Consider the following 24,373-nt stretch of genomic DNA (forward strand, 5'->3'; position numbering starts at 1 on the left):
CCTTCTTCAGCAGGCACTGGAGGTGTGACTGTGAGTCTGCAGAGAGTCGAAAACAACGAGCTGCGGTCCAGCTGCTAGCAGCAGCTGGATGGAAAAGTGGTCAGAAACCACAAATACAAAGACCTGTAGTTTAATGCGAGTTAAACAGGAAATCCAAATCATTAGAGTAACATCCTCAATGAATATAATACAATTTGTTTTTTGTATAAAAAAACAATTTTATTTTTATTTTGATACATTTATTATTGCATTCAATAGAACGCAGCTGCCTTGTTTCCTTTATTGCCCGATTTTTTTTTTTTAATTATCTAACCAATCCAACGTGGTTTCTGGCTCTTTATGAAACCAGAAAGGACTATTTTCAGTCAGTAAAAGCTGTACTGCCCATTATTTGTGGAGTTTGCCTTTCACAGCAGCATTAGATTACTGCTTCTCTTACGCTTTGTGTAACTACGATATAGTACAACTATACAGGAACATGCCAAAGTAAACAGTTAAGGACTACAGAAAAAAAGTACAAAGGGAGAAATATCTGACATCAGATGATAAGTCAAAGTTTTGACTTGTCTGTTGTGTTATATTGAGTGGTCCCGTCTGTCTCCATCACTGAATGTTAACTTGTCTGCGGCAGCATTGTAAACGTGCTCTGAAAGTATGTTAGCTGTGTACAGTATGTGATGTATTTTTAAAGAGCAACATGTAGCCCTTCATAGAACTGACTATGCTGAGAATATTTAGATATACCAAATATATGTGCTTTCAAACTGTCTCCCTAATAGTTTGCTCCCTTGTAGACAATCACCACCTCTGCCTCCCAAAGTCTTGAATCAAGACAAATGTTTTTTACAATGTTTTTGTCTTAATTGTCATTGTCTCATTGTCTTAATAAATGTTCTATTTTCTAGCATGTCTGCTTTTAGCTGTTTTCATTTACAACATATCAGCAATAGTCATTTAAATAAAACAATCTCACTGTATATTTAGTAGCTGTTCAGGAGCTTCTGATCATATTGCAGGGTTTGAATAGTTCTGTTAGAGATGGGAATTGAGGATTTGTGCTCATTGTTGAATTCACAACATTAGAATAGATCCATCAAGATATACATTACAGTTATTCTCACTTTAACATAGAAGTCCAACCTCTCTATTCAGGTCAAAGCCCTCGCTGGCGTAGTGCCATGGGCCTGACATGAAATTAAACTTCTCACTGAAGCACCTTATTATTACTAGAGTGGCATTTATTTTGACATAACTGCTTTAACACACATAGATTTTCACATAAAAAACAGAAGCAAAACAGAACTAACAGTACCAGGACCTGAAGTTCAATTGAAATGTTCCTTTTTTTTTATTCAAATAAATAGAAAAGGGTGAAATTATTTGGTCCCAATACAAAAAGCCCAGCAGTGTAGCTGCAAACAGTCCAGACTGAAGCTGTGTGTTGCTGCTGTTCTGATCAAACACTCACATGTCAAAGGATTTCATATCACTGCCTCACTCTGGCCACTTGCTGTGGCAGAGTGCTGTGTCTTGAAACAGATGACCTTCACAATATAAATATGATGGTGTTGAAACTGATTAAATTATTAGAGTTGTACAAAATATAACCTATTCTGCATCTTTTTCCAGCTACACCAGACGATCAGTGAATCTAGACCCACAGAAAAACTCCAAACTCACTCGGTAAGTCCCATGATCCTCCACACAACAGTCGGTTTCTGTGGCTTTCCCAACAGCTGGGACCAGAATCACGAACAACAACAAACTGGACCCAAGAAAAAGCCTGTAGGGAAATGTTTCGCTTCAGGTGTGAGGACTTCTGAAATCACATTATTACACACATCATATTGTCAGGGACCTAGCAGAACAAGAAACCAGCTGCTTGGGTCCAGACGAAAACACATGGGTAAAAAAAACAAAACAAAAGCTTTTGACGGTGTCTGTTTGAGGAGAATCCTGCTGTACTGTATGTCTGTGGCAACACCTCTGTTTGAAACAGTTAAAATCATCTTTCTTGCATTGTCAAGTAGCGTATTAACAGGAGTAAATGGTAAAAACAAAGCCTTTTACGATATATTTCACACACATATTAAGGCTCAGGTGAAACATAAATGACGTCTTGTGATCCTATGACCTTACGAGTCAAAAAATACAGTACAAAACTTGCTTTGATCTGACAAAAATGCCCGTTCAGACAACTACTTCAAGAATAAATATTATTTTCAGGATTTTTTTTCAGACTAAATCTACAAAATGGTTTAGGCACCACTGTGTTTCGGACGTATATGACTAAATCTGAGGCATTACAAGTAGAGCTTGACTGAGAGCTTGTCTGTGGCAGTGACAAGTGATTGTGACAAACAACATGCATACACACACGTGTAAAAGCAGCACACAAAGTTGCTTTGGTAGGTTACGGTCAGATCATCAGCGTTCAGCAAGTCGATCACAAGCAGTATGCAAAAGTAAAATGAGGCATCTTTGTAAAATGGCATAGTCTGTTTAAGGCAACTTGTGATCTTTGGATAGAAACCTTGCCTTAGTTGATCGCTGATATTTCACTTTAACTAATCCTGCTGCACAGTTGGAACGCATTACCTTTAGCATAACATGTCACTGCTCCGAAGACCACTGACACACCAAGTGCATTTGTAGAAAAGAGCCAAGATACAAACAAACATTAACTCTGAAAGCATTTCGCTGGGCACAAACTGAAAGATCTTTTGTAGTGTTAAATCCACTGTTACTGAAAACAAGTATTAGTTGCAGGAGGAAGCTGATGTATATCTCAAGATACCCGATGACCCACTAAGGCATCAGTCTTCCTGTTTGTCGTCCATTGAGTTTAAAGGGAGAAGTGACCGTAGCCCAGAGAGGCCCATGTCTTCTTTCATTTGGCTTTGTCAGACTGATGCGACTTTTCATGAACTCAGGGAACCAGAGAGTCTCTCACTCTGTAGATCTTTTTCTTGAGGTCCACCCAGTTCTACGCTGTTTTGGCATCCTGAAGATCTTTTCCTGTCCTTCCATTCTGAGGATCTGCTAGCCCATTAGCAAATTAACATGCTAGATAGTGCCAGACTTGATGGAGGATTAAAAGGGTTGAGTAATGTTTTCCAGAAGTAAGAGGGACAGATTGGGTTCTGCTCACATGGACTTTTGATCAGATCCTCTGATGAGTGAATAATAAAAAAAGATGATTGCCACATTCTTAAAAGGCCACTGAGCTGAGCTGGAAACAACTGACCTGGTCATTGGCTAGAAAATACTGGATCAGTGGTCATCGTTGACGTCATCAGCAGACTTGAGATTAGTGCACCACGTCGTTAATATTGTGGTCGATATCGTACTTTTCACAGAACTTGCTTGTGAAGGGCAGGCAGGTGAGGTGCTCCAGCCAGTGCCAGTTAATCGGGTAAATATAAAACCAAACGATGAGGGAAGAGAACAGCCCTAAGTAGGCCACCAGTGAGACAGCAATGAGGACACGTTTCCGGTACTTGTCAAAAGTCCCAAAGGTGACGTAGGGCAGGATGGCAAAGGAGAGCAGCATGCCACTGAGGAAACCAAAGATATGGGCGATGTTGTCGATCCATGGCAGGAGGCCGCACAGGAAGAGGAAGAGGACGATGCAGGACAGTTTGAGAAAGGCCTTCCATGGCTTCTGCAGCATCTGCCAACCTTGAAAGAGCTCAACGAACAGGCAAGCAAGGAGTCCAAACTGAGACCCTGCTGGACCCACCTGGAGGGCAGAGAGAAAAAAAGACAAGTTGCAGATTATCCATTAATTAAATTTTAAACCATCACAACAACAGGAAGCCAGGGGCAGTTCTTCTGTATTCCCACTTACACAGAAAATAGCCCCCACATGTATGACTGAGCACTGGACCTGTAATTTTCATCATAGGTATACTTCAACTATGAGAGACAGAATGAGGGGAAAGAATCCAGGAAAACACATTGTAGGATTTTTAATGAATTAATTAGTAAATTCCTTGGTAAAATAAGTATTTGGTCACCTACAAACAAGCAAGATTTCTGGCTCTCACAGACCTGTAACTTCTTCTTTAAGAGGCTCCTCTGTCCTCCACTCATTACCTGTATTAATGGCACCTGTTTGAACTCGTTATCAGTATAAAAGACACCTGTCCACAACCTCAAACAGTCACACTCCAAACTCCACTATGGCCAAGACCAAAGAGCTGTCAAAGGACACCAGAAACAAAATTGTAGACCTGCACCAGGCTGGGAAGACTGAATCTGCAATAGGTAAGCAGCTTGGTGTGAAGAAATCAACTGTTGGAGCAATTATTAGAAAATGGAAGACATACAAGACCACTGATAATCTCTCTCGATCTGGGGCTCCACGCAAGATCTCACCCCGTGGGGTCAAAATGATCACAAGAACGGTGAGCAAAAATCCCAGAACCACACGGGGGGACCTAGTGAATGACCTGCAAGGAGCTGGGACCAAAGTAACAAAGACTACCATCAGTAACACACTACGCCGCCAGGGACTCAAATCCTGCAGTGCCAGACATGTCCCCCTGCTTAAGCCAGTACATGTCCAGGCCCGTCTGAACATTGCTAGAGAGCATTTGGATGATCCAGAAGAGGATTGGGAGACTGTCATATGGTCAGATGAAACCAAAATAGAACTTTTTGGTAAAAACTCAACTTGTTGTGTTTGGAGGAGAAAGAATGCTGAGTTGCATCCAAAGAACACCATACCTACTGTGAAGCATGGGGGTGGAAACATCATGCTTTGGGGCTGTTTTTCTGCAAAGGGACCAGGACGACTGATCCATGTAAAGGAAAGAATGAATGGGGCCATGTATCGTGAGATTTTGAGTGAAAACCTCCTTCCATCAGCAAGGGCATTGAAGATGAAACGTGGCTGGGTCTTTCAGCATGACAATGATCCCAAACACACCGCCCGGGCAACGAAGGAGTGGCTTCGTAAGAAGCATTTCAAGGTCCTGGAGTGGCCTAGCCAGTCTCCAGATCTCAGCCCCATAGAAAATCTTTGGAGGGAGTTGAAAGTCCGTGTTGCCCGGCAACAGCCCCAAAACATCACTGCTCTAGAGGAGATCTGCATGGAGGAATGGGCCAAAATACCAGCAACAGTGTGTGAAAACCTTGTGAAGACTTACAGAAAACGTTTGACCTCTGTCATTGCCAACAAAGGGTATATAACAAAGTATTGAGATGAACTTTTGTTATTGACCAAATACTTATTTTCCACCATAATTTGCAAATAAATTCTTTAAAAATCAGACAATGTGATTTTCTGGATTTTTTTTTCTCATTTTGTCTCTCATAGTTGAAGTGTACCTATGATGAAAATTACAGGCCTCTCTCATCTTTTTAAGTGGGAGAACTTGCACAATTGGTGGCTGACTAAACACGTTTTTGCCCCACTGTACATCCTGCTTACTGGTGTTCATCGATGTAGATGGAGACCTTATTTCAATACAGCCACTCAAATCTTGCATAAAGCTGTAATGTCAGCGGTCTATGATAGGCTTCACATTAGATGACAGCAATGTTAATCATTGGTTTTTACTTCAAATGACAGCAATTTGTATTCTGAACAGCGAGTACCTGTTTATTTTATTTGGTAGATTATACATACATACGTCGTATGGGTTTGAGTTCAAATGTGTCACATTGGTCCTTGAGTTAATCAGTACTGTATCATAGCTGTTGTGACACCTTAAGAGCGAGAGACAAAGTAAACAAACATGTCATGGGCAGACAGCGTATTGTTAGCAGTTGTATAGAAGAATAAGCACAACAGAAGCATCTAAGTGGTCTTAAGTGACATTTGCTGTGTGCTGCAGATGAGCAGCTAATTATCTGTCTAACCATCATAAAACTAAAAAAAATATGAATTTCTCCATTTTGGTTTTTATTTTTTTTTCCTCAAAGGAGAACACACAGAGCAGACAGGCTCTGTGGCAGACAAAAAAGCCTTTTACTTTGAGTTGGACTTCAACCTGCTCACTAAATCTCGGAAACAAGTTACAGAGACAGTATTTTAGGTAACAATTACAAATTAAATACCTGACTCATCGTGACCATTGCTCGACCTTGACCTAATCCTGAATTGGGGAAACTGTGTCCTACTGGTTAATTAATGAATGTGTGATAATAACTCACAAACATCCCTCAATTTTACAAATTGTTCTTGATATTAAAACAGAAATACTGCAATGATTACAGTTTTGGGGACATTTTGATCTAGTCTGGCTCCGTGGCTCTGACTGTGCTGAGACCTGATGAAGATGTTCATGCAGACTACCAATGCAGTTTTAGCTGTCCGCACTCAGTCTCAGTTTTACATCTCTGTCTGTGAAGGAACTGCAGTACGAGCCCTGGGTCAGGCAGTAAAGGTGAGCAGATTAGAGTGACGTCAGGGCTGAGTTTGGAGGCTTGGCCTGGTCAGAGACAGATGGCTAATCTGTCAAGACATTAAACTCCCACAAAGAGAAAAGGAGCGTGGCATAGTGCTCCACCCACACACTCCTGGCTGACACGTTCCTAACATGCACAACGGTCACTCACTGGCTGATATCAAAAGTTGTGGGACAGAGGTTAAAGTCTGCAGGAACAGAGAAACTAGCGACAGTTGCTAGATTTTGAAAGTATGCATCTGAAAATATTCCATCCCCTCCCTTCAGGCTTCCTTCCAAAGCTCTCCCCCACAACAGAGGGACACGCTGCCTGACTAATGTTACTGTTGGAGGCCACCATAGTGATGAAAAGACCAGTCACCACCGCCATGGATCTCTCATTCTGGTCTCTTGCTCGTTCAAATAAACAACTCTGTTAAATGCCACAGTCATCAGTGGCGGTGCATGATGAGTTTTGCAGAGGAAACCAGTCAGCTTGCCATGGAGATTATGTCACCATATGATGGCAATTATAAAGCAATTTTGATTCTATTGAAATATTGAGCTATCTGTAGTGTTTCCTTTCACAGACAACGAGAATGAATCAAGTTATGTTGGAAATGCTTGTCAATGGTGCGCAATCACCACAGCAGATGTAGCTTCAGCATCTCTGTTGAGGCTAATCTCAGAGCAACGGAGAAATCACTCACATACCATCCCGCTGTCATCAATGTAGTGGACTATGACAGTCCACTGGCACTGATGTGTCTGCCATCCACCTCGACTGCGATGACTGGTGCTCCTGATATTTCTTTGTCTATTTCATCCTGAATAACATGAGCAATGCTCTCTATACTGTCATTCTGAATTATCTTTGACATACTGGTGAATGGAGTCGCTGATGCCAGATGCTCCGCAAGTGTTGGATGCGGATGATGAATTGGCCATTCAATGATGAGCCCAGCTTCAATCTGATTGGCTGACACTTTCACGTTTTTTTTTTTCCCATCGAGAAGCCAGGTAGTGATGACAAAAACTCAGTTCAAGACACATTTGCAGGAAAAATGTATATATTTTTTGTTATTATTATTTTATTGAGGAAGCCAGGCTTCCTATAGCCTCAAAAAAACAGTCATATAAAGACAAGCAAAACAGCTGTCATAAACTTGTGCCTTCAGCTCATGATTACTGCTCACTCAGCTCAGACACAGTGCTTTGTGCTAACTGGTTAGTTCCATGGATGTGTGTTTAGCTCAATAAACAAGAGTCTGTGGCGGTACACAAGTTTGAAAGCTGCGGCACTCATTTGTTCTTCGGCTCAGAGGGTGGTGGCTTTGTGGTGCTTATTTCACAACAGTCTGTTGCTGTGACTCAAATTTTGGCTTCACTTTTCTGTCTGGATCATGGCTCTATAATACATCCATGGCCTTGACGAGCTCAATGGCTTTAGCCCTGTGGAAGACTGTGGTTATGCACGTGTGCCCTGGCAGAGCGCACACAGGCAGGTCGGCTCTCCAATTATTTCAAACAGGCCTAAAGAAATGAGTGGATGGGCTTACAGGCCAGTGAGAGCCACAGACACTTGATTTTCTTTTTTCTTTAATCAAACAATTTCAATTTCAGGCTGTTGTGAGAATTTCAACGAATAAAAAAATTCTTCTAAAATAAGTTACATACTCTCCCTTTAAAGAACGGGGCAGTAACTGGGGCGACATCTCTGCTAACTGACAGTAGGCCACTGGAGGTGATTTACTGTTGCACACTAAATCATTTTGATTTAATTCCTTGACACGTGTGTGTGTGTGTGTGTGTGTGTGTGTGTGTGTGTGTAAATCTTCTAGGGAAGGTGCAACACTTGGGTCCACATTCAGTCAGTCAAGTGATGCATCAGGTGGCATTGACAAGCTTCTAAAAGCTAAAAAAAAAACCCACTTTACTAACCCACTTGATTATGAATACGATCAATACTAAAGCACAGCATCTGCTCCCTAAGAGTGGAAAGCTCTTGACACGGGTCCATCAAGCTTGGTGCTATGCATGCTACAAAGTTTCTTTCTGAGAGCTGACTACGGGGACTGTCAACCGCACACCACATTTATGTTGTCTTGAAGATGCGAATGATACAGACAGTGTAAATACTGTGAGAGTCATCGATGGCACTGATTACATACTGAGGGAAGAAAAAACTGGCTTGTGCGTTGTAACTGCAGCCACTGACAGTAAACACAGTTGAGTATTTGGCAAACCACGTCTCTTAAGTACAGGGGCAACATGCCATGACTTTTAGCAAGAGTATGAAAACAAATATTTTCAAATAAAGACTATTTGTGTGAACAAGTTAAGCACTTGAGTATTTATTTCATACACTGAAGGAACCTAAGTCACATACAACCAGGGATAATTCAGCTAACACCAGCACAGCCTCTCGCAAGCTCACGTCTCCAACCAGTGTATTCCCACACCGGCCGACTGTCCTCCACATCCTAATTCCTCCTGGCAAGTAACACATGTGTAATCTCCACTTACAGAGTTTTTGTCTTGCTTGGATCTGCGTTTTGTGTCTTGTGCTTGGGGGGGATGTGTTTGTATATTCGTATATTTGTCGTGTTTCCAATTTGGAATATCTCCTCAAGTGTTGTTAGTGGGAGGTTTATGATTATGTTATTCATGTTTAGATGATTTTGATGTATTGCGCCATTAGATGATGTGGGGTTTAACTAACACTTTAACTAACATGTGGTTAGTTAAAGTGTCTGAATAATTCCTTGAGGGATGGGTCATGTTAATGATCAGACACGAAAATAAAATATTCAATTATCATTCAGACACTTCCAGGTGGCCGCAGTACAGTACAGGTTTAAAGACCTAAAAAAATAAAAAAAAGATCCAAAAACTAAACTACTATACTGATACAATACAATCATTTTCTCCATTGTATCCTTTCACACTGTGATATAATTAGATTTGTCAATAAGACAGATGCAAAATGAATAGAAATGAATAAAATGATAGCAAATAGAGTTTGGCTTTACTGCAACATATATCGCTAAAAAGTAATTTATGACAATTTGAAAAACATAACTAACTTCAGCTTTACCTAGTTTTTAGTTAAGACTTACCTCACATCTGTGTCTAGTGGAGAGACCACCAATTCATTTAATCATATAACAATTACTCACGCAGAAACTGATATTTGACTATTTGAGTAAATGAAACTGATGTTAAGTTGTTGCTTGTCTCTTTGTAGAGTTTTAGGGGTAGAAACTGAAGCTGCTGTACTTTCGCAATTCTTTACTAGTGAAAATAATCATTATTCCAGTCACAGCTGTTGTTTGAGTCGTTTATGCTCAGGCTACAAGGTCTCCTTATCTCAACAGTTAAAGGATAATCCACTTAAACTGCCTCCTTAAGTGGCTTGACCCTACTGTGTTGTGCCTTGCATGTGCTTCCTCTGGTTATTCCTGGTGTGTGAAGACCGATCAGCTGGTCAGTGCTAAGGAGAGCTGGATGGTGGGATTTCTGTCTCTCACGTCATACTGAGAGCCACCTCATGTCACACCACGCAAATATCAGATGACGGGGTTTATTAAGAAGATGGCAGATGTCTCATCAGGTGAGCCCTGATGTCTATAGTGTTCAATAAGGTGTGTAGACCAGCAGAAACGCCAGACAAGTCGAGTCTTTGCAACAATTGTCTTTGTTTAAAAGAATAAATGTAATCTTGTTCATTAGGTACCATAGCAGTGGCCTTTGCCAACCCACACAATAGTATTAGGGTAATCTCTTAAAGGGGAAAGTGGGCTTTACAGAGACCCACTGATGAGAACAGACGTGCCAGCAAAAAGTAGGTGATCCAGACTGTGTTCTTTTCCAAGCTCAACATGTTGTTTTTTGCAAACATTAGGCTTCAAATAAGAAAACACTATACTCTGATTAGAGTAAATTTACACCAAAAAAAGAACAGAAGTATTGCCTAAGTATTACATTTTCAGGCTTGTGGTGCTTTCAGAAATTCTTCATAATATATATTGATATGTTCTAAATATCAGTGGTTCTCCTGGTTCATACTTAGGGGTTTTCTCTGTATGTATGGAATAAAAAACTTGTGTCTAATTTAAGTTACTTTGTTTTAGACAGACAGACAGACAGACTAGAGCAACATCGACTGGTCAGAGAATTTTAAAAACATGATAGTATTTGGCTGCAGCTGACTCAACAACCTCTCTCTCAATCTCTCATATGCACACACACACTCACACACACACATAAACACTTAATCTTGTGTACCGAGAGGATTGCCTCATTTTCTATGAGCACAGCTGACAGGACATCATGGAGTGGATTAACTATGGTGAGAAATAAAACATATGAAGCTTCAACCTTCAGGTGTGAAGGCAGGTGTGCGCCAGCATAATTGATCTTGTGTGTGAGAACTGGACCAAACATGCACGTCACACCTCTTTTGCTTTTATTCAGTGTAAAAAAAGCAAAGCCGGCATAATGGCAAGTCTTCTTTGTGGCAACATTGTGGGATCTTTGTGTAAAAAAGCTGTTGCCTTTTCACTGGTGGCTATCGGCCCTGTTAACTAATTGGTTGCTATTGACAGTGGCAAAACCAATATCTGCCAAAAAGGTTGGAGCAATGGACTTATAAAACATAAAAACTACTGCCTGTGTTAGTAAATGTCAACACAGGCTGTTAGTTTAGTTTCTGAGAGACGATTACTGACTTGTAGCCTAAAACCTGCAACATACGATGAGCTGTGCAGCAGCAGGGCAACAGGAAAGTTTTCTCATGTGTTGTGGACCTTAGCTCAGGTTCTCCAGGAACCCATGAAGACCATGAAGTGTTTCCTGTGCCCTCTCCAGACCTCTCTAGATGGGGGCAGTCGGGTCTACAATAATAATCCCCAGTATGAGAAACTCCCCTCCAGTAAATGAGCTAAACCAAGCTGAGCTTATCCGCTGAGTGGGAGCAGCAGGCAAATAAACTGTAGGAATGGAATGGAAATGTGAAAATGGTGTTACATTTTGTAGAATCATCAAAAATTGCAGCAACAAGGCTGTCCAGGTCTCATGTGGCACATTCAGACCAGATTTGGGAGCTATTAAGTCCAAATAAAGCAGTGGCACAGAAGGAGGGAGGAGAACAATGCAACAAGCCCAACAGCCAAAGATTTGGGTCTTTAATTCATTTAGGAGTTAGGAGCACAGGTCCATATCTCACACCCAGACGTTTGAGCAGCTCAGAGATCAGTATGACGTGTGTGTATTAGGCTGTGCCAATGAGTGAGTGTGTGCTTATGTGTGTGTCAAGTGTAAGTGCTTGAGTATAATATTATGTGAATAATAATATACTAATATGTGTATTCATGTTATGTGAAGCTGTCAGCTGTCAGCAGCCACATGTAAACACACCCAAATGTGTCAGCTGTTACCTTTTAGTTTACTACAAACACATAGGTAAAACAAAGGGAAATATGCACTTCATTTGTATGTGTGCGTATCTGTGCCTGCATGCACTCATGTGAAGGACTCACCTCAGCTCTGTAGGGCAGGAAGAGCGCCGAAGCAAGGTTCCCAGTGATACCGCTGAGGACATAAATGATGGAGATGCGGATCCAACCTGCCAGCTTCTCCAGGTCTCTCAGTATGGTCATCTGGAACACCACTGACACCATGCAGTGTAACAGCCTGCATGCACGCGCACACACATCCACACACACACACATAAACAGACAGACAGAGACAAGTCTAACGATGACACATCTGTGCAGTCCACTGGCATTTCAACCGGTGCATTGTGTCAAATGTGCCGTTTTCCCCTTTAAGCTTCCCTTAGCTTGTTTTGAACTGAGACCTGCAGGATTTCCATGTGCCTCATATTAACACTGAGTATCAGGATTCACGTGAATGAAAAGCTCTCGAGTACTTGGGCCTCATTTAGAAATATTTCATTAGGTTTGAATCCTGAAGGAAGCTGACATAATGAAACCACACTTAGTAATCATTCACAGCAAACGATTGAACAGCTCATTGACTCAGCATAATAGGCTTAACGCGTTGTCACAGCATATTAAAACAGTCTCTCAGCACTATTTAGCAGTTAATCACTTTATTACTTTTACAGTGGCAACATCTATACTTGAATATGAGGCATTTTACATTAGCTGTGTAGGAAAACAAACAGAAACCAAGCAAAAGTGAGAATCTCATCTAAATTTGTTAAAAAATGGTGAGGTTACATCTTTGTTTGTGTGGGGTGTGGTGCATACCCAGCATGGAGGAAGAGAGAGAGCCAAAGACGGTAGAACTGATCAGGAATATCAGGGTTCAGGAAGGGCAGCAGGCCGCAGACATCATCCAGACAATGGATCTGTGCAAGACAGTAGTGTATGGGCTTATAAATAAGATACCAATGCACCAACAGACACACACACGCACATAACACATGCACAAAACACTACCTGAGAGCAGAGTGTGGCCTCCTCATGGAAGTAACCATGCATGAAAGAGCAATACTCTCTGGTTGTGATCTCACATCTACAGGAGGGACAAGCAAAAGTCAATTTTTTCTCCAGATGACGTAGCAGTGAAATTAAATTGAACTTAAGCGAATGAATACAAAGTGGGGCAGTAGATCAAGGTGATTGCAGGAAGAATATCAGCCCACAAGTCTCACCTGCCCTTGGTGCCTATGCAGCAGGGCCGTCCCTTGATGTTACAGTCCATGTGTCTGTAGCCTGTGTGGTTCCATTTCTTGGGATACGTACACAGCTGGAGAAGGACAAGCAAAGAGCCATTAGACATACATACTGTGCAGTAACCTTTGCAAAACTAAATATTTTGCAGTGTAGAAAATTGATTTGGAAATCAGTGGCAGCGCCCCCTCACCGGCCACTGAGTGATGTTATCCGGCCAAGTATGAGGCTCTGCAGAGGCGGGCTCTTCACATACTCTGGTCACAACACACAAGGACAAGAGAAGATTCGAAAAGATTTCATCCATAATGACAAGCTAATTTTGGCAGTTACTTCACTCTCAAGTCCATGACAACAAATGACTTTTTATCACAGATTCTCACCTGGGATCCTGATGACAGACAGAGCCAGACGACCTGTGGATGTCCACCTGCTCATTGTTCCATTTAATAAACGTGGCCAGCGTCTCCTGCATTTACAGTAATTGTAGTATTCAGTTGTTGTCAAGTGTTTATTTCATTAAATAAATGGAATAGTAATCATTGTGTATATTCATGTTACACCATCTTGAGAACACGAGACACAGAAATGTCAGTTAACAACGTAAATCTACCCAACACCATTTACTTCCACTTTCTCACCAGCAATTTACACATCTTATTGACAAAAGTGATTTGCTACACATACATCTTGTTGCACTTTCTTTTTGAGCTTTGTATTGATGTGTATTTAAGGTGGACATATTGTGCATCATGTACATCAGACACTTTACGACGTGTGGGAGCAGGTGGTCAAAAAAATAAGATGCAGGATTTTCTCAGGATTGTACAGATGAGTTCCCTTTTGAGTGAGTAGACGATGGCAGTCTTGACAGTTTATCAAGAATAAACAACACATGAATATACCGGACACTAAGTAAGTCTTCTTATTGACTGTGTACGAGACTGAACCTGGGCATGTTCACTGACGTTGGCATAGATAAATATAAAAGATACTGTGGCTTGTAATGACCAAACAGAGCAATAATGTACCCAAACTACCAACAAAAATCAAATCAAAGTGTTATGTTTAAATGCAGAGAAGGATAATGTAATTTTGCTTCGGTATTACTGACAGCTATGCTTTAGATGGCTGGGATGGGACTGGGATCCTGTGGGTCCCATCACACCTGAGGCAAATCTTGGGGGAGTGGGCAGTTTAAGCTTTGCAGCGGGTCAGAAATCCAGCAGGAGTGGGATTAGCAGTCTGGGGCTCTACTTTAAAGAAGAAAGAATGTGTTGGAAAGTCTAATTTATGGCAATAACTGTAAGGAAGTACGCACAGAACGGTGATCATATGTGTACAGGTTATGAACACACGTATGCGTATGTGTTTAGGAGCGTATGTCGTTTCTTGTCTGTAGGTGTGTGTAACTTTGTGTGTAAGGATTCCTTGTCAGCGCAATTTCTTGCGTATGTTTATTGGATCTATCTTCACTTGACTTCTTTCTCAAACCACATCAGGGTGACAGACAAGTTAAATATGGAGATGGAAGGTGAGCTACTTACAGAGCAGTCAGACCTGAAGGTCTGCACACATCCAGAGTTGTCATTCTGAACACAGCAGCCAGACTCTCTCTCCAGGTCTCTGGCTTTCTGGATCAGACCGACAATCTGTGTGTCCTGGCGGATGCATGGTGAGAACTTGGCTCCCAGGTGGATCAAATCATCCTGAAAAATGGAGGAAATCATTAGAATACACAAATGTGTCAATCACACATAGTAAAGTGATATACAGTCATCTATTCTAATGCTAAATCTATTCCTCACACGCAATATTCCTGGTTGTAGGAGAAGTTTTCTGTCTTGACAAAAGTTTGACATTTGTTTGACATTTTTAGAGAATTTACTAGACGCAGCAATGAGGATTAGAGCTCGGCAAGATCAACAGCATATGACATACAGGAAGTACAGGAAATTATAAAAAGTGAGAAAGTCATAAACTGAGGAGGGTGTAACACAGCAAAAGAAACAGCAAAAAAATCTTTGCTGTCAGCCAATGTTACACCAGACTGTGAAATTACAGAAGAAAGTGAATATCCCTTATCTATCTCTGATGGCACTTTACACTTTTACAGTATCTGGCTGTGTTCATTTTAGCATTGGAACTGGAGAAACTGAGACCAGCAAAAGACTCACAGAACTGGGGCCAATCCAGAAGTTCTCCTGTTGGATATACTTGACACTCTCATAAATGCCTTTGTTCTTCAGCACCTACAGATGGCGACAGAGTGACACAGTTGGCAACTGACCAGCTGAATGTGTAACACAACAGAAGCACCAAAACATTTAAAATTCACTGATTAATGCTCATTCATGATATTGGAGATAGTCAATTTGAGCAAATTAATACATTCTGTTTTTTAAATGCATGTTTTTGTATGATAAATTGTGTTTGTTAGGATAGAAAAATGAGATCACTTTTATGCAGCTTTCAATATTTAATGCTTTCAGCTTTTCAGTATTGACTGAGCAGATTACGTAAGTGCACCCAAATAGCATGGCAGCTTCAATGCTCAGTTTCACAAAAGCCAATAACAAGCCATTTTTGCGCTAAAGATAGCAGGGTGTTATGTCCTACTATTTACTATAGTAAATACTGTATGCTGAAATGCAACTTATCATGTCAAACCTTTTCAGATTTAGTCATAAAGGTTTGAGCTTCACTCACCAGTTCAGATGTAGAATGCTGTGCAAACCCCACAGGGGCAAAACCATATGTACAACAGGCCAGCAAAGTGATTACTATATGGACAAATGTGATCCAGTAGGTGAAGTATGGCCTAAAACACACAGCAGAGAATCAGGTGAAAATCTAATGACTAGCCAATACATAATGCCAGTCCTGATGTCAAACATCATGTTACAGGGGAGAAAAATGTTTTTAATGAACAATACATCTGCTTTGAACTCTTCTTAAAGACTGCTGTAACTTGAATACATCTCCTCACCATCTCTCCAGAGGTCTCATGACATTTTTTACTGGTAAATTTGCCCAAAAAACAGATAAAACAATGAAGCAGCTGATTTCACTGGTTAGTTTTCTCTCACTGACTGAAGTCTACATGCCAGTTAATTTGAATTTGTATGTCACTGCACATAAGAGACTACTCATTCCCAACCTGTGGCTGTGGAAGTCCTCCAGCTGCTTCTGGACGTTGCTGCTCAGGCTGCGTCGGTAGTGCCGGTTCAGCCACTTCCCCACAACGCCCATGCCGTACTGACGCTTATGTTTGTCAAATGCAAAGTGCTTCACTTGGGAGGCGATGCGGCGACCCCGACGAGGATGGCCCTTTTCCTGCACAGTAACTGTTGGTGTTCTGGGTGTTCGAGATACGTCCCTACTGGGGTTGGGAGAAGGCAGGTGAGTGGGAGGGGAGAGAAATGGATTTAAGGAATGCAAAAGGGGTGAGAGAGAGAGAGAGGACGAGCCAAGAGTGATGGAGGGGGCAAAAAAGTGGGGTTTATAAAGCAGGAGAAGAGAATGAATGTGTAAAAATTAAATGCTTGTCAGCAATGCCAATTCTGCATTTGTTACAGTCTACATAAAGACGTTTTTTGACTTCAAACAGTCCTATCTGTTCGGCAGACCTTAACCTTCATATTCAATAAACAACATCACATTTTAAAGCACTGATGCTCTGATATATGCCATAATAAATAGCTGGAACACTGGTTCTGTGTGTGACAAAATACGGATTATTGACTATTCTTATACAAGCACTGAGAACAGAAGCAGCAGTGACTCCAGCTCAGTGACTAAAGGTGTTTAAGTGTTTTTGGTAGTGTGTTTACTCACAGGCTTGGGAACTTCTGGTCAGGCTGCTCACTAGGAGCAAAACACGCAGACATGGGAGGCGATTCAAACACATCATCAGCCATAGAGTACAACTCATCATGGGCATCGACCTACTCAGGAGAAGTAATGGAGGTCACAGAGGAAGAGGGAGTGCGAGAAGAAAAAATGGAGACCCATAATTATAGAGCAGACAGGCCTCATAGTGAGATGATGAACAGCTTCCGAGTTGTATCTGTCAAACATTCCTAAATTTTAATAGGTTTGACATACAGAAGGTGATAGAAGGTTTGAGAAATATATATATACACATGTATTCATTATTAATAATTAATACTACAGTGGAGGAAAAAGTAGCAAGAGGAAAAAAATTGCAAACCAAAGCAGAGAGAGAATTTTCTGCCAAGGTGCTGACAGGGAGACAGAGATAGTGGTTGCCGACCTTGCTGAAGAAGAGCGACTCTGACGTGTCTGCAGAGTCAATTGTGTCCTCGTCCATCCAGCTGGGCCTGACAAAGCTTCTCTTGGGGAAACTGCGACCTGTCAGGGAGCCTGCCATGCCGCTGCGACCCTGAACAACACACACGCAGCACATAATAAGTTAGCATAATGTTATTTTTTACATCAGATCAGCTCTACTTAGAAATAGGACAATAATAAAAACAGTAAAGGTATGCTGCCTGCCTGATTCTGATACTGAAAAGCTCAAATACAATTTGAGGGACAATCAATTGTTACACAATCAAGATAGTATAACAATTACTTTTATTATATTAGTTATTACATTATATTAAAGGTTGATAGGTTGTGGTCGTCACTGAGTAAAGGTGCGATATGTGAAATTCTTCATACCCCTCAGGTTCTTGACACAATTTGTTGCACTTAAAAATGGTATTAGAAAAATATTTCAATTTGTGTGTCCCACATCCTCAGTTTTTCCCATTAAACTATAGATAATAGATTTATTGACATTTAGAACATTTAAATCAGTGACAAATGGGTATACAAAAGTCTAAGTGCCCTTTGTGTTATTTGTATTTGAACATAAATATTCAGCTTTCATGTTTGCATTAATTTTGAGTCTGGATTTTAGATTGTGGAATGAGATGTTACTTGACAATAGTTGAATTTGATTCCCATCCCACACAGTAAAATCCAAAGAAATTTCAGAGACGTTTGTTTCGGGTTTTTACTGAATAAATTACCAGAATTAACACAATTGTGAACCGCAAAAGTTGCGGTTGCTGCAGATAAAAAGACTGAAAGAACAAGGAAAACAAGAATCCACTCTCTATGTGGAATACATCATACACAAAAACATGCACAGAACCCACCCTCAGCAGATTGGATGCAGCTCGGATGCTCATGCGGGCGACTGACTCCCTCTTACGCCTGGGGAAGCGGCTGTACCCAGAGCGCTGGCTGGTGAAGGAGCTGAGTGAGGTGACACCCGGAGTAATGGGACCGCCTTGGGTGGCGTGAGGCGTCCTGGGGGAGCGACTGTCCATCTCATCTGGACATCGAAAGGCTCGACCCCGGGCCAGGGGATCCACAATCTGCCAGAACCAGAGGTCAGAGTTAACCTGACAAATATTTGACACATACCATGACATTAACATAAAAACATGCCCAAATCATACTAAACATCTGCTGTAGTCATTATATTTTACATGCACTGTACTCTGAAAACTGACTTTCAAGAAGAAGCAGTTGTTCCTTCAGAGAGAACAGCTATATGCTTATGTGTGCAAAAGAGGAAAAAAAACAATGCTGCCAGATGGAAATTCTCATCACTCAGCCACCACATACAGAACACATGCAGTCAAAAAAGCAAGTGAGGATGGGCACAAGATAAAGAACAAAACTAAAACAAAATATTGGATGATGAGCAGATGAGTAGAGCTGTCTGACACTGACTGTGACAGGATTCATCTGGGGCACAGATGGTCCTAGTCTGTCAACGTTCAGCACTCCACTTTACTAAAGCCAGACACATTTTCTCCTCACAATCTCTTCGCTCCTGTCCCTCCAGAGAAGTCTGCAAGTGTCACGATATCGACTTATACAGGTGCAAAAACACTTTTTTTATTTGCTGGTTGGTTGTGAAACTGAGTGAAAATGGAAATTCTCAGTGGAAAGACCCCATGCTGTAGAGGCTGTTGTGGCTCGTCCTGTTTCTTCTTGCTTTCGGTGTAATTTTCACGGAAGGATATTTTGGCCTATTTATGCAACATGAGCAGGATATTAAGATGTTTCTCAACAAATAAAATCTTAATCAGGTTATGAATTAATGGCTTGTGTGTAGGTTAAATGCACACAATGACCATATGTCTCTGTGAGCGGACAATACCTTGGGCATCTTGTGTGTGCCTGGCGCTGGAGAGTCCAGGGCTTGGTCGATGCTGGTGGCCGTCTCAGGCTCTCTATACTGGGCCTTCAGTTTGCCGTAGCGCTGGCTGCAGTGGCGCAGGCTCTTCCTGTGCCATACCTGCTGCTTGGTCTCACAGTCTTCCCCCACCCCAAACCACTGGGCTGTATTCCTAAAAGGTGCAGGAAGAAGAGGATGGCCTCATTGTCAAGAGCCACACAGTAAAGCCACATAAACAACAACAATATAACATGAACTTTTTGACTCTTTAGGGTGAACGACCTGAAGGGAACAGCACTTTCGTTTGTGTATGATACAGTTTGTGAATGCTTTGCTGGTTTTTTTCATGGGTTCATGGCCTTGCTGACTTTTCATGTATACATCGTATTGTTGAGCAACACAAGCATCAAAACTCTTCATCTTACCTGCGGATGCTCTGTGAGAGCGACGTTTGTCTACCAAACTTCTCCCTTCTGTCTCTGGCCAAGAAACGTCCATCTCCGGCTCCGCTCATGCTCTCTGACACAGAGCCGCTGGCTTGACCACTCTGGGTTTTTTTCAGAGACGGTCGCAGTGGCTGACCAGTGGAATGGAAAAAAAAAAGTTTAAGTACAGTAATTGCTGTTCAGGTATTACATATATCAATATTGCCTTTACGCAGTGGAAAATTGAGATATTAATCATGTTGGATGTTCATGTGTTGGATGTTTATCAAGGCCTACAGTACTTAACTGGCCAATTAGCAGAATAAAACACAGTTAATTATTGCAGGACCCTCGGGAACATGGACAGCACCTCATATGAAATTACTATCAAATTATAGTAAACATTTTAATCACTACAATATTCAATATTAGTGACAAGACTGAATCCCAGTATTGACATAGTTTGGATTAAATGGACATTAAATGTTGACACTGTGTTCAGTCAATATTTGGTCTGGTCGGGTGCTAAAAAGGTACTCCTTCTCCCTGGTTTCTTAATACCTATATATGTATGCTGATTAGAGTGTTCTTCTGTGGTGTGGGGTACAGGGACTACTCTGAGAGTCCATTATCCGTCTCTCTGCAGTTGGTGGGGCTAATGGCCCTGTTATTCTGAGAGGTAATGGGGCTCGAGGTGAGCTGTAAGTGAGCCATATGTTCAGGTTGTGGCTCTGCTTGTTGCAATATGGAGACAGACTTGGATCTTGGACTCTATACAAGGATTTGTGCACTTAATTGTCTCTGTAGGCCTGACACAGAGGAGCCTCTGCTCTGAACACCAGTAATTCACAAGTAAATTGTGTGCAGACAAATAGCCTTATTTAGTGGAAGCATCAACTCTCTGAGATTTGTAGACAGTGATCTAACAGTGACGATGATTAATAGTTTTTATCATAACATAGGGAGCACTATGAATATTACAATTAATAACCATTCACATAATAATAGGTCTTGAACATATGCAACAATGCAACTGCAAAAAAGTTGTAATTGTCATGTAGTACGAATCCATACAACTACACAACTACACACAGCAGCTTGCACTATATTTGCATGTTAACGACACTAGTTGGTTTTTTAGGAACAGTTTAACTAGAGCATGGTCAATTAAACTGTGCCTATGTACTGCTTTGTGTAGCTGAAATGCCATCGTTTGTTCTCTAAGCACGGGGCCCACAGGGGGGAAAGTGTGTGGACTTGTGCCCAAAGACTGCAGGACAGCTGTCCAAAATGCCTCTCAGCCTGAGCAAATGGCACATTCAGAGGCATAGAGGGAGAGTATGTTACCCTCATTAACATGTTTTGATGCCTTTTGAACTTTTAAAAATAAAGGAGTGCTGTAGGTCTCCTTTTCCTTTCCCTGTATTTGCTAGCTCTGAGTCAAATGATTATAGGCACTCTCGTAACCACTGATGAGTATGTTTTTATCCAAATTCAACCCTCTGATTGCGCTCTGAATCAACACACTAAGCCTCTTCTCATCTCCAGTCAATTAAGACCCTGACTTGAATCTCAATTTGGAGCCACAAAATCTGGTTGGATCATGTTTTATTAGATAGATTTACATTTACATTACATTTTTTGTGATACAGATTATATCATGCTTTACTCTCCCTTTACTCTTAGCTAACACAATGTCCTGCTCACATGCTTATCCCTGAATGTGCTTCCTCTGAATGGACTGAGGATCAAATGCTGAGAGGCATTCACAGTGTGGAATAGCTATTAATTTTTTGCTCCATTTTACTTCTCTATGCGAAACTTGGATAAATCACTTAGTATGCACAGTTATCATTAAAGACAGAGGAATAGCTAACCATAAGACACCAAGCAAGAAAGAGCAGGAGAGAGAGAGAGGAGCTGCTAAAGGGTTGTCTTAAACTTGTGACTACTTTGTGTAACCACCAATAAACAACCAAAAATATTTACAATACTAAGAAATGAAGAAAGCAAACAAATAATCACATATGAAATGCTCTTTGCGTGTGTAGACATCACTGGTAATTATTTTGGTGCAACTCACCCACAGATTGGGGACTGACTGGTGAGTAAAGGGGTGGTTCAAGTGTTTATTGTTAGAAATAAAAAAACTTAAAAATAACAAAACTAAAATTACTATCATATTTTATACAATATATTTTCAGGTGACTAGTTTACTGCTCGATTGCTTAATAGTTTTAGAACTACTTTTTTAGAGCCACAGGTCTACAATGCCAACCAGTCAGAGAGGTTCAGATAGTTCTTACAATAGATAGTGAACTTTGGTCAGTATGAAACCACTTCCTGCTCTAAATCAATGTAAATGATAAACTAATTTTGTTGTTAATTAATAATTTCTGACAGTAAATATTACCTTGTATAATAGAGACTGCATCAGGGTACTTTTAAGAACATTTCATTTATTCAGCACGCATGGGAAAGCATAACGCAGGCGTTATAAGAGGAAGTGGTTAGTTATTGTGATAACACATACTCTAAGTGACAATCTGGGGGCCAGGCAGTGAAACACAGGCTTGGGTCACAACAGTTAGCCTACCAGTTTTGCAGGGTCGTGGGACATCATCTCCTCAGGTGGAGGGATGGCTATTACAAGGCTGGGCGGCTTCTTGCTCTTCAGACGGCTATCTGATTGACCTCCATTTGGAGGAGGCTTCTCATCCCCCTGTGACGCCATCCTGTCAGATTGCTGTGGGTGAGAAAGTCATAATAGATGTAACTAACATTTGAGGTCCAGAAAAAGAAAAACATTTGAGACATGTAAAATTGGTTTAGGCGATTATTATACAGGAGTACACTTTGTGACAAAGACGGAAACGTTTTTAATCAAGTTATAGTGAATAGCCTTTACATGTCCTTTCAAATTCTATCTACTTTCAAGCACTTACACCAACTATCACAACACCACGTGTGGTCGAACAGGACTACACTAATCCAACTTTTGGAAGATTTATGTCTGAAATGGAAATTAACTCTTGACTGCCATTGTATGACTGGGCTCATACCAAAAATTAACTGTATTGTAACAGTTCAGTCCAAAGCAATTCAGCTGCAAGTTAAAATTGGTGAAAGATATGTGGAGGTTATAACTCAAAGCGGATTAATAAAATGTAAATGTAATATTCTGTAATGAGATTACATGTAATCTCTGGATTTCTAAACAGGATTACTATTAATTTTGTTGTCAAAAATTATGACAAAACATACTCATAAACAAAATTATTGTTAGCAAACAAAATCTGTCTATAAAGTCTTAAAAGTCTGTAATTGTGATGCTGATAGTGGATGATGTTTTCTGCAAAGCTCTGCTGACTTTGCATCCTGAATTTGCAAGTGACTGCATGTTGATAATTAAGTCTATGCTTATCTATGAACATAAGAAACAAAAGATAAGAGCTAAAAAAAAAAAGCACAAAATGCCTCAGCTTTAGTTTAATTACTTTAATTTAATTTAAATTTGTGTATTACAGAAGACACGCACTTTTCCTTCATGGCCTCAACAATAACTCAAAAAGGAAACTATGACAGTCATTCCAAACAAACAGCCTCTGAGCAGCAGCTGGCTTTCCTCCAGTTCAATCTGCTAGAAAAGACTCATTGCCAACTTCCCTTTCTTTCTGATTACCTTCACGGGTATTTTCTTAAGTGATCCTTAAATGGCTCTGCATTCACTTTGAGCAGATGAGAAATGGTGTTATATTAAGAATAGCTGCCATGTGTTGCTGCACAGGGCTTAGGTCATTTATTTGAGTTAATGTAATTACAAGGAAGGAGGTTGGAAGGGAGGAGAGGGATGTGTCTTCGTGAGTCTTTGACGGAGACTGTGTGCCTAAAAATATGAATAAACAAAGGTACACTAATTATTCTTCAATATTAAATTCCTGTCATTGCAAACAATCCTCTGATAATGAAGTGTAAGTGGTAACAACAGCACATAATTAATTTACTCAAATGCATTTACACGGAAATTATTTTTCTTTATTTCATTAATTACATCCAATAGATTTATTGTGTCACATAATGATTTATTTTCCCATTAAAATATTGAGGTTCCTACCCCAGGGTCTGGTGCTTGTAATTGTACATTGTAATAGAGCTTAAGTTTATCATAATATAGCAAATTTTCTGAAAATTATTTTGGGAAACCATTTAGTGACAAAACAACCAGATGGACATGTATTCCTTCGTCTGATCCAGTGAATTAAATAAATACCTGGCAAATCAAGGTCACAGTGATGCAAAAAGTATGCCAGAAGCAATCCTGCTCATTGATCTGCAGAAGTACACTAGGGCGAGCAAGAAGATGTACAACATGGCTGTTATTTTGTTGGTTGGAATATTGTTCTGTATAGTATTGAGTTACTGTAGTAATATTAGTAACATATTCTGCTTGGTAAGGATATATTCCTTCAATGTCCGAGTGACCTAAATTCATGTAACATTATTATTAGCTTGCTAGCTATCCTGCTAATGCTGCTAACAAGAGGGATTCACATGCACCAACATGCTTGTAGCCAAAAAAAGAAGTACAGAGAAGCTTAGAGGAAGTGTGACTTCATTCTCTGCTCAGGATGCCATTACTCCACTGTATCG

At 40.7% G+C, this 24,373-nt stretch overlaps 1 protein-coding gene across 3 annotated transcripts in view; it reads right to left on the reverse strand.

Moving 5' to 3' along the window:
• Positions 1-266: 266 nt before the first annotated feature.
• The window catches only part of LOC139225604 (inactive rhomboid protein 2-like), a 35,166-nt gene continuing 11,059 nt past the window's right edge, over positions 267-24,373 (reverse strand). For 2 of the 3 annotated variants that reach the window (XM_070856388.1, XM_070856389.1), the window contains exons 2-18: positions 22,320-22,469; positions 19,724-19,875; positions 19,281-19,470; positions 18,265-18,486; positions 17,373-17,501; positions 16,934-17,043; positions 16,257-16,478; positions 15,806-15,917; positions 15,274-15,348; positions 14,644-14,805; positions 13,480-13,565; positions 13,290-13,353; positions 13,078-13,172; positions 12,863-12,938; positions 12,671-12,771; positions 11,936-12,089; positions 267-3,742 (exon numbers count right to left, since the gene is read on the reverse strand). In XM_070856388.1, the coding sequence (XP_070712489.1) occupies positions 3,311-3,742; positions 11,936-12,089; positions 12,671-12,771; positions 12,863-12,938; positions 13,078-13,172; positions 13,290-13,353; positions 13,480-13,565; positions 14,644-14,805; positions 15,274-15,348; positions 15,806-15,917; positions 16,257-16,478; positions 16,934-17,043; positions 17,373-17,501; positions 18,265-18,486; positions 19,281-19,470; positions 19,724-19,875; positions 22,320-22,457 (2,520 nt within the window). In that variant the 5' untranslated portion in view covers positions 22,458-22,469 and the 3' untranslated portion in view covers positions 267-3,310. The remainder of the gene's footprint in view (positions 3,743-11,935; positions 12,090-12,670; positions 12,772-12,862; positions 12,939-13,077; positions 13,173-13,289; positions 13,354-13,479; positions 13,566-14,643; positions 14,806-15,273; positions 15,349-15,805; positions 15,918-16,256; positions 16,479-16,933; positions 17,044-17,372; positions 17,502-18,264; positions 18,487-19,280; positions 19,471-19,723; positions 19,876-22,319; positions 22,470-24,373) is intronic. The other variant, XM_070856390.1, reaches the window with a different exon arrangement.

The sequence above is a fragment of the Pempheris klunzingeri genome, chromosome 3 (assembly GCF_042242105.1).
Source record: "Pempheris klunzingeri isolate RE-2024b chromosome 3, fPemKlu1.hap1, whole genome shotgun sequence".
NCBI lineage: Eukaryota > Metazoa > Chordata > Actinopteri > Acropomatiformes > Pempheridae > Pempheris > Pempheris klunzingeri.